General features: G+C 46.8%; 1 protein-coding gene across 3 annotated transcripts in view; it reads left to right on the top strand.

Annotated features, from left to right (window-relative positions):
* cpamd8 (C3 and PZP like alpha-2-macroglobulin domain containing 8) overlaps positions 1–21,696 on the top strand; it is a 61,328-nt gene that overhangs the window by 32,483 nt on the left and 7,149 nt on the right. For 2 of the 3 annotated variants that reach the window (XM_029751306.1, XM_029751305.1), the window contains exons 28-36: positions 2,892–3,048; positions 3,206–3,280; positions 4,788–4,953; positions 5,115–5,201; positions 5,354–5,490; positions 5,714–5,869; positions 16,205–16,267; positions 19,929–20,182; positions 20,353–20,440. In XM_029751306.1, coding sequence (XP_029607166.1) covers positions 2,892–3,048; positions 3,206–3,280; positions 4,788–4,953; positions 5,115–5,201; positions 5,354–5,490; positions 5,714–5,869; positions 16,205–16,267; positions 19,929–20,182; positions 20,353–20,440 — 1,183 coding nt within the window. The remainder of the gene's footprint in view (positions 1–2,891; positions 3,049–3,205; positions 3,281–4,787; positions 4,954–5,114; positions 5,202–5,353; positions 5,491–5,713; positions 5,870–16,204; positions 16,268–19,928; positions 20,183–20,352; positions 20,441–21,696) is intronic. The other variant, XM_029751307.1, reaches the window with a different exon arrangement.

Genomic DNA, 21,696 nt, shown 5'->3' with positions numbered 1-21,696 from the left:
GGGTAAATATGTAGCCTGATGGAAGCTCCATACTCTGGGCCTGTTAGTGGTGCCTGGTTAGATACACACGGGACACGTTGAGGCTGGCATGAAGTGCAACAAATAGCAGAGACTGAGAGAACTAATAGAACTAACTAATACTGTGTTGTGTTAAACAATCGATTTCTACTCCAATGCCAAACAGGCTTGGTGAGGAACGAGGGTGAATATAGCAGGAATATGGTGTTTATATCAAGTCAGATCTTAGATAACTTTACATGTTGAAATGGAGAATGGTTGTTATCGCTATGTGCTTGGACATGGTAACCCCTTCTCTTCCCTCTCACATACACTGCTATTAAAGCCCTGGTGTGTGTGTGTGTGTGTGTGTGTGTGTGTGTGTGTGTGTGTGTGTGTGTGTGTGTGTGTCTGTCCATATGGTTTTACCACAAACAGAGCACTCTATCATTCATTCAAACTAAAACTGACTGCAGCAACAACTGTAAGAGAACCAGGGCCATCTGCTTCCTTTATGACTTTGAGCAACCAGAACTATACATTTGTATCTATCTTGACTTTGAAGATTTGAAATCTTCTGTTTGGACTTCTTTAGAAAACCTCTGTCTATTTGGACTCCATATAACCAACTTTTTGTAAGTACTTCTCAAACAATAAATCGTTATAAAACCTGCATCAAAATAACCAGTAGCTAGGGAATTTATCATGTTGTGGCGTTGTTAACATGGGACTTACTTGTCAGTAAGTCTTGGTCGTTCCTTTAGGTAATTATGAAAAACTTTGGTTCCAACTTCTATTGACGTTCCAGGATCCAGCTCCAATGTGTTGTTCTGAATGACCTCTGTGTGCTATCCATAACAACATGTCATCAACTTCCCCAAACTCCAGTAAGGGAGTGGAAGCCCGCAGGGATGGAGGGAGGGAGGGAGTGACTTCAGCCGGCCAGAGTGGAGGAAGCAGCCCGGTCTCTGGCGTTTACTCGCCCACTAAATCATCTTTACGCTACCCAGCAACTCTCTCTGGGGCCTGGCAGTTAAAGCCGGTGACACAATATTACTTAACATTATAAAAATTCTTGCTGCCTCTCTGGGGAGACATAACTTCCAGGGCACAGCAAGAGAAGATTTAATACCGTGGTTTATGGGAGAGATTTTTTTCTTACTCTCTCTTGGCTTGTTCCTTGAGTTACGGCCCAAATGTATGTTTGGAAGAAAAAAAACATGGTTTATTTATTTATTTCCCCATTTGTTATGGTAAGCAGCTTGTCTCATCATTTGGCTGCTCTGGGGAGGATGCTGTAATGGAATGCTGGTCTGTAATTAAAGAGCATTGTCCAGAGTGTGCAGGTTTCACTAAGGGCAGTTGTTTATGTATGACCGTGTGTTTATTAGCCTAGATGGGTCCCTCACCATTGGCCTCTCTGTGGATCTGGGGTTTGATTCCCGCTGTGATTCCAGTTCAGAAACTCCAGGTCACACACTGTTTCTGGACATTACAAATACCTTCCCTGGGGATGACTGTTTTTTATACGTTCGGAATGTTTTTGGGATATTCCAGCATGCAGAAACATACTTGATTTGGCTTTGTGAAAGTCCTCGTTCTTGACACTGAAAAGCTGCTGGATCCTGTGGCGACTATCTGCCTTTTACTCACTCCTCCTCCATCTTCATCTTCATCTGCTCTTCCTCGCTCTGTACCAACCACTCCATTCCTTGCTCTGTACCAACCACTCCATTCCTTGCTCTGTACCAACCACTCCATTCCTTGCTCTGTACCAACCACTCCATCCCTCGCTCTGTACCAACCACTCCATCCCTCGCTCTGTACCAACCACTCCATCCCTCTCTCTGTACCAACCACTCCATCCCTCTCTCTGTACCAACCACTCCATCCCTCGCTCTGTACCAACCACTCCATCCCTTGCTCTGTACCAACCACTCCATCCCTCGCTCTGTACCAAGCACTCCATCCCTCGCTCTGTACCAACCACTCCATCCCTCGCTCTGTACCAAGCACTCCATCCCTCGCTCTGTACCAAGCACTCCATCCCTCGCTCTGTACCAAGCACTCCATCCCTCGCTCTGTACCAAGCACTCCATCCCTCGCTCTGTACCAAGCACTCCATCCCTCGCTCTGTACCAACCACTCCATCCCTCGCTCTGTACCAACCACTCCATCCCTCGCTCTGTACCAACCACTCCATCCCTCGCTCTGTACCAACCACTCCATCCCTCGCTCTGTACCAACCACTCCATCCCTCGCTCTGTACCAAGCACTCCATCCCTCGCTCTGTACCAAGCACTCCATCCCTCGCTCTGTACCAAGCACTCCATCCCTCGCTCTGTACCAAGCACTCCATCCCTCGCTCTGTACCAAGCACTCCATCCCTCGCTCTGTACCAAGCACTCCATCCCTCGCTCTGTACCAACCACTCCATCCCTCGCTCTGTACCAACCACTCCATCCCTCGCTCTGTACCAACCACTCCATCCCTCGCTCTGTACCAACCACTCCATCCCTCGCTCTGTACCAACCACTCCATCCCTCGCTCTGTACCAACCACTCCATCCCTCGCTCTGTACCAACCACTCCATCCCTCTCTCTGTCAGTCTGTTTTTGCCTGACAGGATTTTTATGTAGTTTGATCTTCTCACCATGACGTGGCATGTAACAGCTACCATCTCACTCAACCTTGTTTCTGTTTAGAGATTTAAAATGTGTGACTGGTTGGGGAGGATTCCACCCCATTCAAATGGTTTATGTGAACTCTGATGTGAAGTTTGATAAGTATTTTTGAACGATATGTCAGCACATGCTTGAAAGAGACCCAATCCTCCCTCCCTCCTTCCCTCCCTCCCTGTCTCTGTCTCTTTTCTCTTTCTCACTCCCCTCCAGGCTGACAGCATTTGTGTTGAAATCCTTTGCTCAGTCTCGTGGGTTCATCTTCATTGACCCAGAGGAGCTGCGTGCTGCCAAGGCCTGGCTCATCAACCACCAGAGAGAGGAGGGCTCCTTCCCTGCCATGGGACGCATCCTCAACAAAGACCTGCAGGTGCGTGCGTAGGTGTATCTGTGTTGTGTAACAGGAGACCGACCTGTGGTGATGGCTGACAGAGTGACCCAGAACCATAGACAGTGTGGAGAGATGTACACGGACGAGGTGTGTGTTTTCATAGGCACCATTAACCAGTGTTATTCTCCATCTAAAGGGAGGAATCCATGGAAAGATCTCGTTGACAGCGTACGTGGTTGCAGCCCTCCTGGAGACAGGAATAACTACAGAGGTAAGAGGAACAGTGGGTGGGACCATGACCTTTCCTACCAATCAGCCTCACCTCCTGAACAGCATTATTTAGCAGAGCGAATCCTAACCTGACATTTATATGTGGATGTAAATTGGACTTTCAGTGAATCTTTCAAGCTCAGACCTAATAACAGAATGTGTGTGTATGCGTGTGTGTCAGAGAAGGCTGGTGGGAGGCGCTATAGGCAGACGGGCTGATTGTAATAGCTGGAATGGAATCAATAGAACGGAGTCAAACAGGTGGTTTCCATATGTTCAATACGTTTGATGCTATTCCATTCCAGCTATTACGATGAGCCCGTCCTTCTATAGCTCCTCCCACCAGCCTCCTCTGGTGTGTGTGTCTGCGTGTGTGGGTGCGTGCGTTACTGTGTGTTTGCCGGTACATTCCCATCAGCACTAAAGATGGATGTTCTGGCACGGCACCCCCTCATATTTGTTATGCTCCAGTGGCGGTAATCTAATATCTAATCCCTGGCTGACTGCATCAAGATATTTATGAGGAGGACATGCAGAGACAATGATGCCTGTGGAAGGTAGTACACCTCGGCCACATTCCTGTCATTGTGTACCTCGCCATGCTCTTACCCTGGTGCTGAACCCGAGACGACGTGCTCACCAGCCAGTTAAACCCTCTGTAATGTTCTTTGAAGCAACACCTTTGAACACACTGGCAGTGACACTGACATTTTGTCATGGTCGCTCTAGTAAAAAGATAGCTTTGGCTATTGAAAGGTAGCAGTGTCCTTTATTTTAAGTGCGGTAGGCCCTTTATCTGCCAAAGTCATTGTTGCAGAAGAATGTTGCTGTTTATCTGTACAGGGAGTGAGTCCATGTAATGTTTATGCTTTGTCCTACTTTGAGCGTGTTGCCAATACCAATGTTAAACCCCAGATTGTTATTGTGTCAGCTCTCAATTCATTCATGCACAGCTCTTCACAAAGTATTCACAAAGTATTTCTTCACTCTGGCTCCCTTCCATCCATTTCCCTCCCCCTTCACAACCCCCCCCCCTTCTCTTCCTATCCTTCCCTATCTATCCTGAAGGACTCTCCAGAGAATCAAGCCTTTTAAAACTGATACCAACTATAAAAGGATTCTTGACATCAAAGCAAAACTCCTTCCTCCTTACAAATTCAGTTAATTAAAAGATGACTAGGCAGACTAAAGTCAGTGGCTGTTGAAGTCTCATCTGAGTGCGCTCAGGAAAAGGGGGCACATCTGGAAAAGATGAAAGTGCTCCTACCTTTAATGGCTAAGAGAATGTTTATTTGCCTTTTGATAAGCAGCACATCTGAGTTGGAACAGTACAGAGCAGTACAGATCAAATATGCCTGACTTAAGCGAAAGATGAATACGGATGGAGGGAAGGCGTTGTGGAGAGAGGTGTATCCATTTCTCGTACGAAGGTTTGGTCTGTGTGTGCAATGTGTTAGCGCACGTGTGTGTGTGTGTGTATTTATATAAATATGTGTACTCTTCCCCAGGAGGAGAAGATTGCTGTGGCCAAGGCGAAGGGTTTCCTGGAGAGTAACACATACACAGCTGATGACCCGTACACCACAGCCCTGTCTTCCTACGCCCTGGCTCTGCTACGAAGCCCCTACGCTTCCCTCGCCCTCCGACGCCTCAACCACATGGCCATCACACAAGGTACTCAGCTGTAAGGAACTGATCTCATATCAGTTTAGTTGCCTACCAATTCATATTAAACACTAAACTAACATGACAGCTCCACTGTTCTTTCTCACACTGTTCCTTACACTTTCCTTTCTCTCCATCACTCACTGTTATTTCTTTTCTGTTTCAATCAGACGGCTTCACCCACTGGAGTCTGACGGGCAGCAGGGTGACCGATGAGGACACCTTCATGGGCTTTAGTGACGGTCTTTCTCAGTCAGGTAGACACACACACTGTCTCGCCTCCTGTGGCCACAGCTAGACTATCCTCTATGACTGCTTAAGATGTTCTCACGTCTTGACTTTTAGTACTAGTGTGAATGTCTGGTGGTTGTCTTGTGTTTGCATACTAATAGTCTCCTCTGTGTCCCAGTGGTGTCAGCGGAGGTGGAGATGACAGCATACGGCCTGCTGACCTACACCCTACTGGGTGACGTGGCCTCCGCCCTGCCTGTGGTCAAGTGGCTCTCCCAGCAGAGGAACGCCCTCGGGGGCTTCTCCTCCACACAGGTACCCCTCACAAGCCTCTCCGCCTCTTTGTCCAAAGCATTCTCCAAAATGTGGTTGTATTTTTCCTTTATTTTACCAGATTAGCCTCACTGACATTTCAAATATCTTTTAGAAGAGATAACTAGCTCACCAAAGTATATTTGAAACAACTGGTAACTGGTCATCTGGTCAGACTGTGTCCAAAGTATCCTTCTAATAACTATGTGTCTATCCTCTTTTCTAGGACACGTGTGTAGCTCTTCAGGCGTTGTCTGAGTACGCTATCCTGTCATATGTGGGAGGAGTCAACCTGACCATCTCTCTGGCCTCTACCAACCTAGACTTCCAGGAGAGCTTTGAACTGCACCGCGACAACCAAAAGATCCTGCAGAGCGCCTCGGTAAGGAGTAGGGTCACGTTGCCCTTAGACTCTCATAATGGTTAAGGTTAGGATTGGAGGAAGGTAATCTGATCCTAGATCTGTGCCGAAGGGCATCTTCTTTCTGAGGTAAACACTTGCTCAGGTAGTTAAGGGACCCCTACTATACCAAGATACACACTACACACAGAAACATAAATTACAGAATTGTCCATTTTCAATGTTGAAGGGTATCTTAAATAACATCCACTAAGTCAACGCAGTTGAGGATAACTAGGAGACTTTATCTAAGCAATGGAATGTGTTTCCCAGTGAATGAACCAGTCAGTTTGTTCAGGCTGTGCGTCTACATTTCCTTCTCATCCCCACAGTGAGGGAGTAGCTCAAGTAAGGGCTTGAACTTTTGTTCCCTCTGCCAGGCATGTAATTATCTGCCCTAATTAGCTGTGTCAGTTTAATTGGGGGTAATTTAGCTATGCTGGTTAGTGACCAGGCTATTTGACTGCTGCTGCTTATGTCAACAGCATTCAAATCAAATGTTATTTGTCACATGCGCCGAATACAACAGGTGTAGAAGTTGAAGCCCTTTCAAATTGCAGCTATACATAAAATCAGCAGATTCAGGGGGGAAAAAGCTAAAGTTCACAATAGCACAAGCAATGACAAAATGTCTGTTGTTATATATATATACCTTACCGTGAAATGCTTACTTACAAGCCCTTAACCAACAATGCAGTTTTAAGAAAATAGAGCTAAGAAAATATTTACTAATATATATATATATATATAAAAAAAAGTAACACAATAAAATAACAATAATGAGACTATATCAGGGGAGGCTCCTCAGAGAAGGAAGGGGAGGACCATCCTCAGTGAATTTCATTCAAAAAATTGTAAAACATTCAAAAAAGTATCATTTTTAGATAAAACTATACTAAATATCTTCAAGTCACCAAATAATTGATTAAAACACACTATTTTGCAATGAAGGGCTACAGTAGCCTCAATAGCACTCTGTAGGGTAGCACCATGGTGTAGCCAGAGGACAGCTAGCTTCCTTCCTCCTCTGGGTACATTGACTTCAATACAAAACCTAGGAGGCTCTTGGTTCTCACCCCCTTCCATAGACGTACATAGTAATTATGACAACTTCCGGAGGACGTCCTCCAACCTATCAGAGCTCTTGCAGCATGAACTGACATGTTGTCCACCCAATCAAATGATCAGAGAATGAATCTAGTACTGAAAGCATAAGCTACAGCTAGTTAGCACTGCTGTGCATAAAATGTGGTGAGTAGTTGACTCAAAGAGAGAGAAAGACAATAGTTGAACACTTTTCAACAAATTAATTTCTTTAAAAAAAAGAAGCAAGAGAGAGAGATTTCGTCTTGTCTTTTCACTTTCAGTTTCACTTACTTGCAAATACAGCTAACGTTAGTTAGTTTAGCCTACTGAAACACCCTGCTCAAACAGAGGGATGCTATGTTAGCTAGTTGGCTATGACTATCCACCACAACTGAAATGTATGAAATGTATGCATTCACTACTGTAAGTCGCTCTGGATAAGAGCGTCTGCTAAATGACTAAAATGTAAAATGTAAATGTACAACACTGGAACCCTTCCATGTCAAGGTAAGCTTTTGGTTATATTAATTTATTTCCACCGGGGCCTGCTGGTTTAACTGCTAAACTGCTTACTGACTGTACACTGTAATGTTACTGCATGATTGGAGCAGTTTACTAACGCATTAGTGCTATTAGCTATGTTAACTAGGATGTTACTTTAGCTAATATGAGGACAACGATGTAGGCTGTGTGTAGCAGTTATGACATGGTTTGGCTTGGAAATGTTTTTTCGCCTGGTCACATACAGCTGATGTGTTGTGCTTTGAAGTCCACAAACGAAAAGGTAAGAGGAGGAGAGTGCGTAGAGGCGAGAAGGAATACAACAAATAAAATACAATTTTATTAGTCACATGCGCCGAATACAACAGGTGTAGACCTTACAGTGAAATGCTTACTTACGTGCCCCTAACCAACAATGCAGTTTAAAAAAATATGGATAAGAATAAGAAATACAAGTAACAAGTAATTAAAGAACAGCAGTAAAATAACAATAGCGAGACTATATACCAGGGGGTACCGGTACAGAGTCAATGTGTGGGGGCACCGGTTAGTTGAGGTAACATGTACATGTAGGTAGAGTTATTAAAGTGACTATGCATAGATGATAACTATGCATAGATGTGACTATGCATAGATGGTAGCAGAGAGAACAGTCTATGACTAGGGTGGCTGGAGTCTTTGACAATTTTTAGGGCCTTACTCTGACACCGCCTGGTATAGAGGTCCTGGATGGCAGGAAGCTTGGCCCCAGTGATGTACTAGGCCATTCGCACTACCCTCTGGAGCGCCTTGCGGTCAGAGGCCGAGCAGTTGCCATACCAGGCAATGATGCAACCAGTGATGCAACCAACATGGCTGCAATGGAAGTGAACTGTGGTTTACGCGTGATCAGGGGTGTATTCATTCCGCTAATTCTGTTGAAAAACGTTTCTTAAATGGAAGCAAACGAAACGGATAAAAATACCTGAATTTGTCCAATAGAAACTCTCGTTTGTAACTGTTGGACTAATGATTTCGCCCTAGATATTGAATGTGTCACTGTCTGTCCATGTGTCACTGTCTGTCACCTAAATATTTTCTCTCGACTTGTGTGCACCTACATTGTAAACTTTCATTCATAGGCTAGATTGTAGCAACCTCATGATGGGTATAGGGAAAATTTGAGTATCATGTATTAGCCTAAACCTATCAATGTTACATTGAACTGGGTGAATGGAATATGAATGACAGTTATCCAATACGCTGTAATAGAAATAAGACCATGCTCCTGGATTTGTTTTTGTCCTTGTTCAGTGGTCTTATGGCTTGCGGGTAGAAGCTGTTAAGTAGCCTTTTGGACCTAGACTTGGCGCTCCGGTACCGCTTGCCATTCGGTAGCAGAGAAAACAGTTTATGACTTGGGTGACTGGAGTCTTTGACAATTTTTTGGGCCTTCCTCTGATACCGCCTAGTATATAGGTCCTGGAAAGCAGGATGCTTTGGACCATACGCACTACCTTCTGTAGCGTCTTACGGTCGGAGGCCGGGCAGTTGTCGTACCAGGCGGTGATGCAACCGGTCAGGATGCTCTCGATGGTGCAGCTGTAGAACTTTTTGAGGATCTGGGGACCTATGCCAAGTCTTTTCAGTCTCCCGAGGGGGAAAAGGCATTGTCGTGCCCTCTTCACGACTTTCTTGGTGTGTTTGGACCATGATAGCTTGTTGGTGATGTGGACACCAAGGTACTTGAAACTCTCAACCTGCTCTACTACAGCCCCGTCAATGTGAATGGGGGCGTGTTCGGACCTACTTTTCCTGTAGTCCACGATCATCTCCTTTGTTTTGCTCACATTGAGGAAGAGGTTGTTGTCCTGGCACCACACTGCCAGGTCTCTGACTTCCTCCATATAGGCTGTCTCATCGTTGTTGGTGATCAGCAAACTTAATGATGGTGTTGGAGTCGTGCTTGGCCACGCAGTTGTGGGTGAACAGGGAGTACAGGAGGGGACTAAGCACTCACGCCTACATGTAGGTATTACAGACTCGGTCAGGGAGAGGTTGAAAATGTCAGTGAATACACTTGGCCTTGCAGCCTTGTGAATGTTGACCTGCTTAAAGTTCTTACTCACATCGGCTATGGAGAGCGTGATCACACAGTTGTCCAGAACAGCTGGTGCTATCATGCATGCGTCAGTGTTGCTTTCCTCGAAACGAGCATAAAAGGCATTTAGCCCATCTGGTAGGCTTGCGTCACTGGGCAGCTCACGGCTGGGTTTCCCTTTGTTGTCCGTAATAGTTTGCAAGCCCTGACACATCCAAGATGGCGTAGCAGTTCAGACGTCCATTACCCTCCTCTTGTCGTGTCCCGTGTATATATACACTGCTCAAAAAAATAAAGGGAACACTTAAACAACACAATGTAACTCCAAGTCAATCACACTTCTGTGAAATCAAACTGTCCACTTAGGAAGCAACACTGATTGACAATAAATTTCACATGCTGTTGTGTAAATAGAATAGACAACAGGTGGAAATTATAGGCAATAAGCAAGACACCCCCAATAAAGGAGTGGTTCTGCAGGTGGAAACCACAGACCACTTCTCAGTTCTTATGCTTCCTGGCTGATGTTTTGGTCACTTTTGAATGCAGGTGGTGCTTTCACTCTAGTGGTAGCATGAGACGGAGTCTACAACCCACACAAGTGGCTCAGGTAGTGCAGCTCATCCAGGATGGCACATCAATGCGAGCTGTGGCAAGAAGGTTTGCTGTGTCTGTCAGCATAGTGTCCAGAGCATGGAGGCCCTACCAGGAGAAAAGCCAGTACATCAGGAGACGTGGAGGAGGCCGTAGCAGGGCAACAACCCAGCAGCAGGACCGCTACCTCCGCCTTTGTGCAAGGAGGAGCAGGAGGAGCACTGCCAGAGCCCTGCAAAATGACCTCCAGCAGGCCACAAATGTGCATGTGTCTGCTCAAACGGTCAGAAACAGACTCCATGAGGGTGGTATGAGGGCCCGACGTCCACAGGTGGGGGTTGTGCTTACAGCCCAACACCGTGCAGGACGTTTGGCATTTGCCAGAGAACACCAATATTGGCAAATTCGCCACTGGCGCCCTGTGCTCTTCACAGATGAAAGCAGGTTCACACTGAACACGTGACAGACGTGACAGAGTCTGGAGACGCCGTGGAGAACATTCTGCTGCCTGCAACATCCTCCAGCATGACCGGTTTGGCAGTGGGTCAGTCATGGTGTGGGGTGGCATTTCTTTGGGGGGCCGCACAGCCCTCCATGTGCTCGCTGGAGGTAGCCTGACTGCCATTAGGTACCGAGGTGAGATCCTCAGACCCCTTGTGAGACCATATGCTGGTGCGGTTGGCCCAGGGTTCCTCATAATGCAAGACAATGCTAGACCTCATGTGGCTGGAGTGTGTCAGCAGTTCCTGCAAGAGGAAGGCATTGATGCTATGGACTGGCCCGCCCGTTCCCCAGACCTGAATCCAATTGATCACATCTGGGACATCATGTCTCGCTCCATCCACCAACGCCACGTTGCACCACAGACTGTCCAGGAGTTGGCGGATGCTTTAGTCCAGGTCTGGGAGGAGATCCCTCAGGAGACCATCCGCCACCTCATCAGGAGCATGCCCGGGCATTGTAGGGAGGTCATACAGGCACGTGGAGGCCACACACACTACTGAGCCTCATTTTGACTTGTTTTAAGGACATTACATCAAAGTTGGATCAGCCTGTAGTGTGGTTTTCCACTTTAATTTTGAGTGTGACTCCAAATCCAGACCTCCATGGGTTGATCAATTGGATTTCCATTGATTATTTTTGTGTGATTTTGTTGTCAGCACATTGAACTATGATAAGAAAAAAGTATTTAATAAGATTATTTCTTTCATTCAGATCTAGGATGTGTTTTTTAGGTGTTCCCTTTATTTTTTTGAGCAGTGTATATTTACATATTTTTTTCTTCACTTATCTTTAAAAAAAAAAATTATTCAAAAAAAAAAACTCAACCTCAAAGCACTCTCCTGCAACCCGCCTCACCAAGTTAAAAAATAAAGAATTATTTACCTCATCTGAATTCCACAACAGAAGCTAGCCAGAGGTTAGCCATTCTCACTGGCTAACATTGAAGTTCAGCTAGCCACGGTTAGCTGTCCTCAGCTATCCATTAGCTCGAAAAGCTTTCGCCAGTTTTTGTACAGCGCGACTCAGACCAGAGCATACCGGACCTATTCTCTCTCCTTTCCCCGATTTCTACCGCAGGCTCTGGACATTTACACCTGGATCTTGCAGCTAGCTAGCTGCTATCTGAGTGACTATTGGCAACGTCGGTCACGGAATTAACACACATTATTACTGAGCTAGCCAGCTAGCCAGCTGAAGAGTTCCGTCAGCCACTCCTGGGCTATTCCTGAGCTAGCCAGCTGAAGTGTCTTCTGGGCTACAACTCACCTATCCTGACCCGTTTTACTGCCGATGCGGAGCCCCATCGGGTCTTCACGACTGGACCACCGACGTTATCTGCCCGAGGGAGTTATCCAACTGGCCCCTCCGTCGCGACGTAACCTGATCGCCCATCTGCGGCCAGCTAATCGTTAGCTGTCTTTTCGGCTGCGATCTGAATAGGTCTATCGGACACCTTTCTTGGGCCACTATAACTAACTATTTTGCCAACTTGGACAGGTCCCCCACACGGAACCCCACTAACCCACAGACGGAAACGCACGAGGTGGCTAAAAACAGACCTCCCTCCCATCTTCCACCAGCTTGCTACCTATGGCCCGGCTAGCTGTCTGAATCTCACTGGACCCTTTGATCACTCGGCTAAGCATGCCTCTCCTTAATGTCAATATGCATTGTCCATTGCTGTTCTGGTTAGTGTTTATTGGCTTATTTCACTGTAGAGCCCCTAGCCCTGCTCATTATACCTTATCCAACCTCTCAGTTCCTCCACCCACACATGCTATGACATCTTCTGGTTTCAATGATGTTTCCAGAGACAATATCTCTCTCATAATCACTAAATACCTAGGTTTACCTCCTCTGTACTCACATCCCACCATACCTTTGTCTGTACATTATACCTTGAAGCTATTTTATCGCCCCCAGAAACCTGCTCCTTTTTCTCTCTATTCTGGACGTCACAGACGACCAATTCTTATAGCTTTTAGCCGTACCCTCATACTTATTCTTCTCTGCTCCTCTGGGGATGTAGAGGTGAATCCAGGCCCTGCAGTGCCTGGCTCCACTCCTACTCCCCAGGCGCTCTCTTTTGATGACTTCTGTAACCGTAATAACCTTGGTTTCATGCATGTTAACATTAGAAGCCTCCTCCCTAAGTTTGTTTTATTCACTGCTTTAGCACACTCTGCCAACCCGGATGTCCTAGCTGTGTCTGAATCTTGGCTTACGAAGTCCACCAAAAACTCTGAAATCTTCATCCCTAACTACAACGTTTTCAGACAAGATAGAACGACCAAAGGGGGCGGTGTTGCAATCTACTGCAGAGATAGCCTGCAGAGTTCTGTCCTACTATCCAGGTCTATACCCAAACAATTTGAACTTCTACTTTTAAAAATCCACCTCTCCAAAAACAAGTCTCTCACCGTTGCCGCCTGCTATAGACCCCCCTCGGCCCCTAGCTGTGCTCTGGACACCATATGTGAACTGATTGCCCCCCATCTATCTTCAGAGCTCGTGCTACTAGGTGACCTAAACTGGGACATGCTTAACACCCCAGCCATCCTACAATCCAAGCTTGATGCCCTCAATCTCACACAAATTATTAATGAACCCACCAGGTACAACCCCAAAGCCGCAAACACTGGCACCCTCATAGATATCATCCTAACCAACGTGCCCTCTAAATACACCTCTGCTGTTTTCAACCAAGATCTCAGCGATCACTGCCTCATTGCCTGCACCCGTAATGGGTCAGCGGTCAAACGACCTCCACTCATCACTGTCATACGCTCCCTGAAACATTTCAACGAGCAAGCCTTTCTAATCGACCTGGCCCTGGTATCCTGGAAGGATATTGACCTCATCCCGTCAGTAGAGGATGCCTGGTTATTTTTTAAAAATGCCTTCCTCTCCATCTTAAATAAGCATGCCCCTTTCAAGAAATTTAGAACCAGGAACAGATATAGCCCTTGGTTCTCCCCAGACCTGACTGCCCTTAACCAACACAAAAATATCCTGTGGCGTTCTGCATTAGCATCGAACTGCCCCCGCGATATGCAACTTTTTAGGGAAGTTAGAAACCAATACACACAGGCAGTTAGAAACGCCAAGGCTAGCTTTTTCAAACAGAAATTTGCTTCGTGCAACTCCAACTCTAAAAAGTTCTGGGACATTGTAAAGTCCATGGAGAATAAGAACACCTCCTCCCAACTGCCCACTGCACTGAGGATAGGAAACTTTGTCACCACCGATAAGCCCACTATAATTGAGAATTTCAATAAGCATTTTTCTACGGCTGGCCATGCTTTCCACCTAACTACCCCTACTGCATTCAACAGCACTGCACCCCCCACAGCTACTCGCCCAAGCCTCCCCCATTTCTCCTTCTCCCAAATCCATTCAGCTGATGTTCTGAAAGAGCTGCAAAATCTGGACCCCTACAAATCAGCTGGGCTTGACAATCTGGACCCTTTCTTTCTAATATTATCTGCCGAAATTATTGCAACCCCTATTACTAGCCTGTTCAACCTCTCTTTCGTGTCGTCTGAGATTCCCATAGATTGGAAAGCAGCTGCTGTCATCCCCCTCTTCAAAGGAGGTGACACTCTTGACCCAAATTGCTACAGACCTATATCCATCCTACCCTGCCTTTCTAAGGTCTTCGAAAGCCAAGTCAACAAACAGATTACTGACCATTTCGAATCCCACCGCACCCTCTCCGCTATGCAATCTGGTTTCAGAGCTGGTCATGGGTGCACCTCAGCCACGCTCAAGGTCCTAAACGACATCGTAACCGCCATCGATAAGAAACAATACTGTGCTGCCGTATTCATTGACCTGGCCAAAGCTTTTGACTCTGTTAATCACCACATCCTCATCGGCAGACTCAGTAGCCTTGGTTTCTCAAACGATTGCGTCGCCTGGTTCACCAACTACTTCTCTGACAGAGTTGTGTGTCAAATCGGAGGGCCTACTGTCTGGACCTCTGGCAGTCTCTATGGGGGTACCACAGGGTTCAATTCTTGGGCCAACTCTTTTCTCTGTATACATAAATGATGTCGCTCTTGCTGCTGGTGAATCTCTGATCCACCTCTACGCAGACGACACCATTCTGTATACTTCTGGCCCTTCTTTGGACACTGTGTTAACAACCCTCCAGACGAGCTTCAATGCCATTCAACTCTCCTTCCGTGGTCTCCAACTGCTCCTAAACACAAGTAAAACTAAATGCATGCTCTTCAACCGATCGCTGCCTGCACCTGCCCGCCTGTCCAGCATCACTTCTCTGGACGGTTCTAACTTAGAATTTGTGGACAACTACAAATACCTAGGTGTCTGGTTAGACTGTAAACTCTCCTTCCAGACTCACATCAATCATCTCCAATCCAAAGTGAAATCTAGAATTGGCTTCCGATTTCGCAACAAAGCATCCTTCACTCATGCTGCCAAACATACCCTCGTAAAACTGACCATCCTACCAATCCTCGACTTCGGCGACGTCATTTACAAAATAGCCTCCAATACCCTACTCAACAAGCTGGATGCAGTCTATCACAGTGCCATCCGTTTTGTCACCAAAGCCCCATATACTACCCACCACTGCGACCTGTACGCTCTCGTTGGCTGGCCTTCGCTTCATAATCGTCGCCAAACACATTGGCTCCAGGTCATCTACAAGACCCTGCTAGGTAAAGTCCCCCCTTATCTCCGCTCACTGGTCACCATAGCAGCACCCACCTGTAGCACGCGCTCCAGCAGGTATATCTCTCTGGTCACCCCTAAAGCCAACTCCTCCTTTGGTCGTCTCTCCTTCCAGTTCTAAGCTGCCAATGACTGGAACGAACTACAAAAATCTCTGAAACTGGAAACACTTATCTCCCTCACTAGCTTTAAGCACCAGCTGTCAGAGCAGCTCACAGATCTCTGCACCTGTACATAGCCCATCTTTAATTTAGCCCAAACTACTACCTCTTCCCCTACTGTATTTATTTATTTTATTTATTTTGCTCCTTTGCACCATATTATTTATATTTTAACTTTGAACTTTCTTCAAACTACAAATCTACCATTCCAGTGTTTTTCTTGCCATACTTTATTTACTTTGCCACCATGGCATTTTTTGCCTTTACCTCCCTTATCTCACATAATTTGCTCACATTGTATATAGTCTTATTTTTTTTCTACTGTATCATTGATTGTATGTTGTTTTACTCCATGTGTAACTCTGTGTTTTTGTATGTTGTCGAACTGCTTTGCTTTATCTTGGCCAGGTCGCAATTGTAAATGAGAACCTGTTCTCAACTTGCCTACCTGGTTAAATAAAGGTGAAATAAAATAAAAAATAAATAAAAAACATCCGACGAGCATCAGAGCCGGTGTAGTAGGATTCAATTTTAGTCCTGTTTTAATGCTTTGCCTGTTTGATGGTTGCTCTCTCTAACCATAATTCTGTCTCTCACCTCTATCCCACCCCTCTTCTCTCTCAACCCTATTATCCCTTTCTTCCTCTTTCTCTCTCGCTCTGTCTCTCTCTCCCTCCCCTCCTCTCTCTGCAGATTCCCAGTATTCCCACAGGGCTGTTTGTCAGTGCTAAAGGCGAGGGCTGCTGTCTCATGCAGGTACGTTACTTCTGATCACTCCCGTCTATAATTTTATCTTTCACACACTGAGAATCCTCCAGAGGGGAAAAGCCAGTGCATTCCCATGACTCATTGCTCTAATGCCCAAATTCCTGACTGTAAATCGTAATGATCTTGTAAAACGTAGGGAATTGTTCAGCAGGGACTGTTCATTCCCCAATTACACTGGATAGGATGCTGTTTTTCCTGTACCTTGTCACTAAAACAAAAAGCTATTTGAGGCCAGGGTGCATAGATGGAACACAGCGTTCCTCCCCTCCTCACTTTGCCTTTACTGCATGTTTAGAAGAGCCTGTCAACCTTATCCCTCTTCACATGACAGGTGATCATTATACTGGTCTCAAATGGGTTCTGTGATCCTTCAGATAACATTAACAGTTATTGGATCCTTTGAAAAAAGACAAATCTTATAAGCATAATTCTGCAGTGTAATACATGCAGCAGGTAGCCTGGCGGTTAGAGCGTTAGGACAGTAACCGAAAGGTTGCTAGTTAGAATCCCTGAGTCGACAAGGTGAAAATCTGTTAATGTGCCCTTGAGCAAGGCACTTAACCCTAATTCCTACAGGGTTGCCAATGATAATGGCAGACTGTGGCCGTGACCCTACTCTCCAAGGGTGTCTCAGGGAGAGTTGGGATATGCAAAAAACACATTTCCAATTCACACATGCGTATTAATACACACTTGTACATGTGTAAAATAGGACAGGTACAAGTGCCCACCAAATTATTATAAATGTTATTATTACATATATACACTGGGGTATAGCCCCAGTATCCTATGACGGTGCCACCTTTCCAACAAGTCAGTTCATCAAATTTCTGCTCTGCTAGAGCTGCCCTGGTCAACTGTAAGTGCTGTTATTGTGAAGTGGAAACGTCTAGGAGCATCAACGGCTCAGCGGCGAAGTGGTAGGCCACACAAGCTCACAGAACGGGATCGCCGAGTGCTAAAGCACGTAGCACGTAAAAATTGTCTGTCCCTGGTTGCAACACTCACTACCGAGTTCCAAACTGCCTCTGGAAGCAAAGTCAGCACAAGAACTGTTTGCCAGGAGCTTCATGAAATGGGTTTCCATGGCCGAGCAGCCGTGCACAAGCCTTAGATCACCATGCGCAATGCCAAGCGAGCTTTACACCACTCCAGCTGACGCTTGGCATAAAGCTCGTCGCCATTGGACTCTGGAGCAGTGGAAATGCGTTCTCTGGAGTGAATCACGCTTCACCATCTGTCAGTCCTACGGATGAATCTGCCCGTATGCATAGTGACAACGGTAAAGTTTGATGGAGAAGGAATAATGGTTTGGGGCTGTTTTTCATCGTCCGGAAATCTTTGGGGAAGGCCCTTTATGTTTCAGCATGACAATCAAATCAAATCAAAGTGTATTTGTCACGTGCGCCTAATACAACAGGTGTAGACCTTATAGTGAAATACTTACTTACAAGCCCTAACCAACAGTGCAATTTTTAAGCAAAAAACAGGTATTAGGTGAACAATAGATAAAGAAATAAAAAACAACAGTAAAAACACAGTGAAAAATAACAGTAGCAAGGCTATATACAGGCACCGGTTAGTCGGGCTGATTGAGGTAGTATGTACATGTAGTTATGGTTAAAGTGACTATGCATATATGATAAATAGAGAGTAGCAGTAGTGTAAAAGAGGGGTTGGTGGGTGGCGGGACACAATGCAGATAGTCCGGATAGCCAATGTGTGGGGGCACCGGTTAGTCGGGCTAATTGAGGTAGTATGTACATGAATGTATAGTTAAAGTGACTATGCATATATGATAAACAAAGAGAAGCAGCAGTGTAAAGAGGGGTTGGGGGGCACACAATGCAAAAAGTCAGGGTAGCCATTTGAATACCTGTTCAGGTGTCTTATGGCTTGGGGGTAAAAGCTGTTGAGAAGCCTTTTGGTACTAGACTTGGCGCTCCGGTACCGCTTGCCATGCGGTAGTAGAGAGAACAATGACTGGGGTGGCTGGGGTTTTAGGGCCTTCTCTGACACCGCCTGGTGTAGAGGTCCTGGATGGCAGGCAGCTTAGCCCCAGTGATGTACTGGGCCGTACACACTATCCTCTGTAGTGCCTTGCGGTCGGAGGCCGAGCAGTTGCCGTACCAGGCAGTGATGCAACCAGTCAGGATGCTCCCCGATGTTGCAGCTGTAGAACCTTTTGAGGATCTGAGGACCCATGCCAAATCTTTTTAGTTTCCTGAGGGGGAATAGGCTTTGTTGTGCCCTCATCACAACTGTCTTGGTGTATTTAGACCATTCTAGTTTGTTGGTGATGTGGACACCAAGGAACTTGAAGCTCTCAACCTGCTCCAATGCCCCCGTGCACAAAGCGAGGACATTACATAAATGGTTTGTCGAGATCGGTGTGGAGGAACTTGACTGGCCTGCGCAGAGCCCTGACCTCAACCCCATTGAACACCTTTGGGATGAATTGGAATGCGGACTGCGAGCCAGGCCTAAACGCCCAACATCAGTGACTGACCTCACTAATGCTCTGATGGCTGAATGGAAGCAAGTCCCTGCGGCAATGTTCCAACATTTAGTGGAAAGCCTTCCCAGAAGAGTGGAGACTGTTATAGCAGCAAAGGGGGGACCAACTCCATATTAATGCCCATGATTTTAGAATGAGATGTTCGACGAGCAGGTGTCCACATACTTTTGGTCATGTAGTGTACTACCTTACCCCGTTCAAAGGCACTTCAATATTTTGTCTTGCCCATTCACTCTCTGAATTGCACACATACACAATCCATGAGAGGAACCTAGAGATGAACCAGGCTCTGAGGAGTGGCCAGTCCTCTTCTGGCTGTTCCGGTGGAGATTATACGAGTACATGGCCATTAAGGCTAGATCGTTCTTCAAATGTTCATAGATGACCAGCAGGGTCAAATAATAATCACAGTGGTGATAGAGGGTGCAACAGGGCAGCACCTCAGGAGTAAATGTCAGTTGGCTTTTTTATAGCCGAACATTTAGGTCGAGACAGCAGGTGAAAGAGAGAGAGAGAGCGTCGAAACAGCAGGTCTGGGATAAGGTAGCAGGTCCGGTGAACAGGTCAGGGTTCCATATCCGCAGGCAGAACAGCAGAAAGTGGATCAGCAGCACGACCAGGTGGACTGGGGACAGCGACAGCTAGAAGTCGTCAGGCCAGGTAGTCCTAATGCATGGTCCTAGGGCTCAGGTTCTCTGGGAGGGGAGAGAGGGAGAAATGGGAGAATTAGAGGGAACAGCCTATCTCTGTCCCCCTTCTCACTCCACACATTCCTGCAAACCTTCCTCCCTCTACACATACACCACTTTTCCAGCTTTCACACCTCTATCCCTCCATCCACACCTCTCCCTCCCTCAGCACATCTCTCTCTCCCTCTCTTCAGTCGGCCAGTGCCTGAGGCCTGGAGCACCTGGGCTGTAATGAGATGACAAGATAGGCATGATTAAAGAGAGCGTGTGTGTGTGTGTGTACATGCGTACGTATGTGCAAGAGCGTGTGCTTGCGTGTGTGTGTACTTGCTTCCACACTCAATGGGTTTGCTCTGCAACATAGGTTCTCTGCACTTTCTATTACCTCCGGAATCGGGAATAAATTCTGTCTCTCCAAGCTCTGCTTGTGTTCTCGCCTCAGATTGATGTATCCTACAACGTGCCTGACCCCGTGGCCAAGCCAGCCTTCCAGCTTAAGGTGGACCTGAAGGAGCCCAGGCAGGAGCGCCACCCGTCCCCCCCGCCCTCCCCCCGCCACGCCAGCCCTCGCTGGCGATCCCGTTCCGACAACCGCTCGGAGCTGAGCCGCAAACGCCGGGCTGCCACCGACGATGAAGATCCCGCAGCCCACCAAGACGACCTAGACTACCGTATCACCCTGGAAGCCTGCGCCAGGTACTGCAGAGACTGCAGCAGCCTTTTAGCCTAACTAGCATCTAGCCTGGTAGTTGGCCTAGATCTGCTAGCAGTTGGCCTAGTTCTGCTAGCGTTTAGCCTGGTGGTTGACCTAGTTCTACTAGCATTTAGCTTAGCATCTAACTCGCTTAGCATTTTTCTCTCTTCAGGTGGCTCCACACAGGTTCTTCCAACATGGCTGTCTTGGAGGTCCCTCTGCTGTCAGGTTTCCGTGCCGATGTGGAAAGTTTGGAGAGGGTAGGACATAAACATACAGTCACATTACAATGTCATACAGACAGACGGCATGTAGTCTAGCGGTTAGAGCGTTGGGCCAGTAACCGAAAGGTCACTGGTGCGAATTCCGACAGTCTGAAGATGTGCCCTTGGGCAAGGTACTTAACACAAATTTGCCGTACTACTATGGCTGACCCTGTAAAACAACACATTTCACTGTGTATGTGACAATAAAACACAACACCCCCCCAAAAAAGACAAAGACAGACACGGCTCACATCTGAAGGCCATTTCAGAGGTGTGGTGTGGAATTGATCAGTCCCCTTCTGCTTTGCTCAGTCCCCTATACTGCTCATGCTTCTTCCCCTGTCTCAGAGAGGTGTTTGTGGACGTGTGTTTATTAACGGAGGAAGACATTGAGTGGCTCTGCCATTGTGCTGCTACTCTTGGCAGATATAGACAAAACATTTGCGCCACTGTACTGAGTACTCTGCTCTGCTTCTCTTGTAAACACAGGGGTCATGCTGAATGTTACTGGGAATTGTGTGTGTGTGTGTGTGTGTGTGTGTGTGTGTGTGTGTGTGTGTGTGTGTGTGTGTGTGTGTGTGTTTATACAGCAGTGGGGTAATCACTATTGAGAGGGTATTTTTCCTGCAGTGTCTGAATGAGGGCCAGCTCTGGCCCAGTGATGTTACTGTTGCTATGGGGCTCCACAAGGAGCCAGCACAAACCCTCACAGACCCTCTCTGGGGTTATAACCCAGCCACCAGGGAAGGGCTGGGCCACTGGGGGTTGCCATTGTTTATTCCAACTACCCCACTCTGAGAGCCAGGGGAGAGGGACGCATGGCAGACATCTTAGAGAGGGGGGTGAGAGGTTAGGTGAAGTCACCTCCCCAGGCCCTCTTCAAAACACTTGTCTCCCTCATTACTGCAGAGTTATGGGCCCCAAAATCAAACTATCCACCTTCGTAAAGACCTACCTACCTGGTGGGACAGATTTACACACACACACACACACACACACACACACACACACACACACACACACACACTCTCCCTGAGACTTGAGGGAGTCAGTGCTGACCTGTATATTGAAGTGGCTTACAAGCTCCGTTTACAGAGCCAGCCCTGCTCGCCTCCCTGCTGTACGACTGCCTGGCTGCCCTGACCAGCAGCATTCCTCACATCACGAGACGGAGCCTCGCTTATGCAGTCATGTCTTGTTGTTTTCATAGATATTACTTGGAATCCTTACACCACATACTTTGGCCTCTA

The sequence above is a fragment of the Salmo trutta genome, chromosome 4 (assembly GCF_901001165.1).
Source record: "Salmo trutta chromosome 4, fSalTru1.1, whole genome shotgun sequence".
In the NCBI taxonomy this organism is placed as follows: Eukaryota; Metazoa; Chordata; class Actinopteri; order Salmoniformes; family Salmonidae; genus Salmo; species Salmo trutta.
Note: the sequence above shows the minus strand (reverse complement) of the source record. Positions and strands in the feature narration are given on the sequence as shown.